The following is a 6,000-nucleotide window of genomic DNA, read 5'->3' as shown; positions in this document are numbered from 1 at the left end:
AGTGGCCAAAGCATAAAGGGGCATATAAATATTTAGCATATCTGGCATGTAAATACCTTGCAATGCCATGCAAATACCTGTTCTCACTTTCTGGTGACGTCGTAAATAAGAAGAGGGCAGAATTGTCTCCTGTAAATGTAAACAAACTTGTTTGTCTTAGCAATTGGCTGAACAAGAAGTAGGATTGAGTGGACTTGTAGGCTCTGAAGTTCTGCTTTTTGTTTTTGTGGGCAGTTATGTAACAAAAATCTACATTTGTAAGTTGCATAAAGACATTGCATTACAGTACTTGTTTGAAGTGAATTGAAAAATACTATTGCTTTTATCATTTTTACAGTGCAAATATTTATCATAAATAATGTATACTTTGATTTCAATTACAACACAGAATACAGTATGTATGAAAATGTAGAAAAACATTCAAAATATTTAATAAATTTCAATTGGTATTCTAGTGTTTACAGTGCGATTAAAACTGCGATTAATCACAATCAACAGCCCTAGTAATCATTAAATGGTATAGTGTCCTAATGGGAAAATATGTCAAGTTACATTATGCAGAGTGCTGTAGGGATGCCAATTCTAATAGCGTTTCTGTTAGTGGGAACCTCGCGTAAACTGAAGCACAGAAAGCTAAAAAACCCAGAACAATCAAACTCCCAGTGCAAACTAGAGAAGTTAGACTGTTGAGCTACGACAAGCAAAATAACCACCAGTTTTAAGCAGATCACACAGCAACAACTGTATTAGAGTTGCTCAACCTTATAACTCTTTTTGGGTGAAATTTAGTTCGTATGTTCTCACTCAGGGAATAAACTTTTTGTTTCACCAAAAATGTTTCACCAAACATGGCTGTTTATAAAGCACAGGCAGAATAGAATAAGATGTTTTTCTAAACAAAATTTGGTAGTTTTTGTTGTTGTTGTAACAACTGTAAGCCCTAGTAGGAGGCGATGGAAACTTGAAGTTTGGTAGGGACATAGTCCCTAGGTCATAGATATGCCTTTCAATGTTTAGGTGAAAATTGATTTTGATCTGAGTAAGTTATGATTTTTAAAAAAGTAATTAACGTGTGTACACTGTTTTTAAAAGATCTGCCAGCATTACATTGGCATGTCACACGCATGTGTGGTTTAGCTGAGAGGAAACTTCCTTTGAATAGCTGCTCTTGCTATTTCATTTGATTTATGTATGTGTGCAGCATAAAGCTGAGTAGAAATTGAGTTTAATATATACAAAATACCAAAATCTAAAGTAGATTAAATAAGACTGTTGAAAATAGATTGCAGAGTGCAGTGGGTCAGACTGGATGCCCTAAAGTGGTTTTCTACTATCTAATTTATAAATTAAGATTTTAAATTATTTCCGTCAGTTTTGCCTACCAATATTTTTTAGCCCCTCACTCCAAGACATTCAGGCTTCCTTATCCACTGTTACTCCATTTACTCCCTGTGGTGTGGTTATCAGTGTTCTCTTTCCATTCATGGAAAATGAATGCTCCCTGAGAAGAACCAACCTCTGGTTAACTATTCCAATAAACAAACTGTTTTTTCTTTCATGTGTTGCCGGTGGTTTGTAGTCAATCTTCTGGTGGGTGGATAATCCCCCTGGCAATATGCTAATGACATTTTATAACTCAGTCAGGAAGACTGGTATAAAGGGGTATCACAGGTTCCTTCCTTGTAGACTGTCAAATTGACAGGGTGCTTACTTTCCACTAGTTGCTTATGCCAGAATCTGTAGCTGACCTTGTGTCTCTTAATTTGCAGCTGCTGTGTATTAATAAACATACTTTTTCCTTGCCTTGAAAATAAATGCAGTCAAGATATCTGTAGGAACTGTACAGTTCCTAAATTTGATAGCAGTGACATAATATGAGTGGGAGAGAGAGTGGGTACAGTAAAACAGACCACCTCATATAATGGGGGAAAAGGGATTATTAAAAAAGGAAAAGGGTAATTAAACCCTTCAGACTGTCTCACCCTCATAACAAACATGGCTTTCATTGTCCCCAGGCATTGGAATCTAAACCCATTCATGCCCTAGGTTCTCTGTTATTTCAGTTGTACAATGAATGGAGGGGAAAATGCACCATCTGAGAAGTTTGTGATTAAACTCATGAATCTAATGGACAGAGGCCCCTATCGTCAGCATTCATAGAGAATAATTGGTGTCACCTGAGGGAATTCTTGACAGCCTGAAGTTGAGAGAATTAATTGTGCCCAGTGTTGCACCTTACTGTTGTTTTCTTTGTAACTGAAAGAAATGCTAAAACATGACTTTTTTTTCGTAATGTCTTGTGTTTCAGCTCATGGAGTCCAGACAGTGGGAGTAAACTGTTAAGGGAGCTAGAAATACCGGAAAACATTGTAACAGGCAATTTGTACCCAGAAGAGTACAGACGCCTTTTTGAAGCTATGGAACGCTCTAAAGAATTTAGTCAAAGCTGGCTCTATGATGAAGTCTTCGAAAATACCAGGAACATAAATTTCTAAATCTAAACCTGCTGGTTTTGAAACAAATTATTTGTTTCAGTGACTATATTGTGATGCAAATAATAAGAAATGGGCTCAAAATCTTAGAATTCCATCAGTAAAGATTGTGTTGTCACCTGCACAAATCAGAAGATAAAGTTGCTTGAGGTGCAACAGCCTGTCTACACGGGCAAAAAACTGTTTAAACCATGTATAGGCATGGCAGTTAACAGGTTGTTCTGTGTGCATGGGATTGAAGTCAAACTTTGCATCTTCTCCAGCAGCATAATGGCAACTGTTGTTGCTCTTGGAAATATGGCATAAAAGGAACTGCCTTTTTTGCTACTCTGCTGTATATTTGTTATATTTTAAAGAGTATGAGACCAAATACTTGTGCAATTTGGATTTGCGTGTCAGAATACTTAATTATGATTAACTTTTTCACAGTGCCCCAAAATGTTTAGACCCTTTATAAATATAAGACCTATTTTCCTTCTCCCTGGCCTAAGGAACACAGTCCAAAATTGACATGATACAATAATAGTTATGAACAAAGGGATGAGGAAAAATGGGAGAGTGGAAAACAGTAGAATAATATGGCTACTCAGGTTAGTTGTGTGTTTCTTGTTTTAACATATGCTCTGCATTATATCTGTCTACTAGAGCTGGTGTGCTGGGGAGAGAGGAATATTTATAGTAATTTTGAAAAATTGAAATTTCAAAATTCAGAAGATGTTGATCAGTCTCTTCTACATACCCTGCCACCCATCCACATGCATATAGTCTTTGCTATCTTGTTTGAATCTAAAATTTTTCCACCAGACCTTTGAACGTTGTATGAACCATGAAAATTGTCTCCTCCCCACAACCTATGCCCTTTATATATTTGTTACAATGTGTGTATATTATATGTATATAAATACAACCCACTAAAATTGTATTCCTAGCCAGAGTACTTGTTTACACAACCTCTCCTCAGCCACTATACTCCCTCATTAATCAACTCTTTCCTGTTTCCCCTGTACATTTGGTGTTGGGGCTAGGAAGTGTCAAGGAATGTTCCTGTAGAGGTGTCCAGGTACAAGACAACAGCATATCTGTTAAGTATAGGCTTGGATAGCTCAGATACTGGGAAGTTGTGCTGCTTCAGTCTCTGCTAATAGAGAAGTGTGTCTTGATTCTCCAGGAGGGATGGTGGGAAGCACTGGCTGGGCCGTTATCCCTGCCCTACTACTGCAGTCCCTTCTACTGGAGACAGTCTGTGGACAATCTTTTGCAATTCTTAAGTGCTGAAACTGCCAGAAGGACTGTTTCATGTAATCTCCGTTCCACCCTACAGAATTAACTATGTCCCGGAGTAATTCTTGCATATTGAGATTATATTCCCATTCACACGTTTCCTGACTCTTAGATATTATAAGCATCTGTATTTACAGGGGGATCACCATTGCCGAGTTAGCATATAACAGGAGCAATTTAATTTCTGCTGTAGCAGTAATAGGTGATAACTGAATGTTCTTGCTGACGCAGCCAGCCAGCAAGAGATAATATTGTAACTCCTCCTGTGCGTTTTTTCTCTGGCATCAAATGCCGGGTTCTTGTTGCAGCAAGATACCTGCACTAAATCAGGATGCTACAGAAAAGAAGGGAGATGGTCATTATAAAGTAACTGACTTACCTGCGTTACTGATAATGCTAGAATATGTGAGCATTGAATTTGAAAAAATAATTTACTGTCACTCTAAATGCCATTTGTTTACAAAACAATAAGGCAATGCACACACTCCAGGAGTCAGTACGTGGTATAGTGGTTGGAGCAGGGGATTGGGAATTAGGAGATTTGAGTTCTGTTCATGGCTCTGCCACTAACTCTGACCTTGGGCACGTCTTTGTCCCCTTTTGTAAAATGGGGAGAATGATGCCTGCCTTTGTAAATTGAGATCCCAAAAGGTGCAATACTGGCTTTATATCAGTCAACTTGGACATCAAAACTAAAGAGTCTATAGCTTCACTTCTTTAATCTCATGCGCTAGCCCACTGTTGCAATGATCTGTTTGCAACTCACATGAGGTCACAGTGCCACTCAGTTTTTGCCTGGCCACTTCTCAAACCTACATGGTGCTGTGACCTCATATGCCAAGTCACGGTGCCCACAGTGGAAAGCCAGGCCAAGCCCTGGGGAACAGAAGCTGCTGCTGCAGGGTGAAAGCAAGGCGGGCTCATTTTCCACCACCTTCACCCCCAGGCCTCCTCTCAAGACCAGGCCTGCAACTCACATACAACCTTCCCACAACATTGTTCGTGAGACACTGCCTTAAGGCATCTATTGATGACTGCCATAGAGCAATGGTATAATGATTATATTGGTCTGTTTAACATCAATATTAGAGTAAATGCAACAAGTAAGTGTTCTTTTCTAACGTTTGTTTTTTACCCAGAGTACATGTGGAAGGATTGTATATTTATAAAGAAGTCCTTGTTCCATACCACTGTAGTGTCCTTCCAGCACTCTTAAAGGCAGCACAGTAGTTGGTGCTTTTGTATATATTCTGGCATACGTGGGCCTTACTTAGCAGCTGTTCCACAACATGATACTAGAGAATACAGTTGGTGATGATGTAATTGAGTTAACAAGGACAGAAACAGGAGATGCATCCAACAGAAAGCTGATTGTAATTGTGTGGCAAAGATGAGAGAGGGCTGTAGTCATGGGACAGTCATATCCCAAATCTTCAGTTTGCAAAAGTTACTTAATCCAAACAGCAACTAAAAATGATCGGTCATCTCTTGCGTATGCCCTTTAAGATGTAATGAGATGATTGATAGGCATTCTATTGGCAAGTCCAACAATATTTCTACTCAAAGGGCTTGAACTATAACATTGTCTGTCTTGCAAAACAAGTCTTCTTTTGGGATGAAAGTTGAATGCTGACCCAGTTACCTAGTTCTGATTCTTTGCCATGGAGGAGAACCAGTTTCATGTGGAAGTCTGTCTTTGTTCCTGACCAGACTGAGTTCAGCATGCTCAGTTATTGGGGAGAAAATGTATCTGGATTTTCAGTAGTGTCCTCTGCAGATGACTTAAGGAGCAATATCGATGGGGCTTCGAAAGAAGACCCTACTTAGATAGTTGTGCTGTGGGAGAAGTAAAGTAGATCAAAATGGGGGTTATTTCAGGGGACGCACAGAACTGCTCTGAGCAGTGGGACGGGGTGGGAAGAGGAATTGTGAATGAGAATGCTTTGCATCTCTTGTATATCACTGTGGGGTTTATTCTGAAAAAAAATCAAAATTTCGGAAAATATGAAATGTACCTCTATATTATATCGATTGTTTTTTCTAGTTTGTTTCAAATAATTCTAACCATAATTTTCAGAATTTCACATGCCTAAATTGTTTGAAAAGATTCGGTGTCAAGCTGTTCTATTCTTCATATGGTTCAGGGCTTTGCTCTAATAGCAGGGAATCATGTTACATGAAAGAGTAGAACCTATTATCTTAGCAAAATGATCTTGTACTTTAGTGC

General features: G+C 38.7%; 1 protein-coding gene across 1 annotated transcript in view; it reads left to right on the top strand.

Moving 5' to 3' along the window:
- TFB2M (transcription factor B2, mitochondrial) overlaps nucleotides 1-3,414 on the top strand; it is a 15,593-nt gene extending 12,179 nt beyond the window's left edge. Inside the window, exon 8 of the mRNA XM_048843674.2 lies at nucleotides 2,309-3,414. Within this exon, the coding sequence (XP_048699631.1) occupies nucleotides 2,309-2,495 (187 nt within the window). The 3' untranslated portion in view covers nucleotides 2,496-3,414. The remainder of the gene's footprint in view (nucleotides 1-2,308) is intronic.
- Nucleotides 3,415-6,000: the final 2,586 nt, after the last annotated feature.

The sequence above is a fragment of the Caretta caretta genome, chromosome 3 (assembly GCF_965140235.1).
Source record: "Caretta caretta isolate rCarCar2 chromosome 3, rCarCar1.hap1, whole genome shotgun sequence".
NCBI classification, from domain to species: domain Eukaryota; kingdom Metazoa; phylum Chordata; order Testudines; family Cheloniidae; genus Caretta; species Caretta caretta.
Note: the sequence above shows the minus strand (reverse complement) of the source record. Positions and strands in the feature narration are given on the sequence as shown.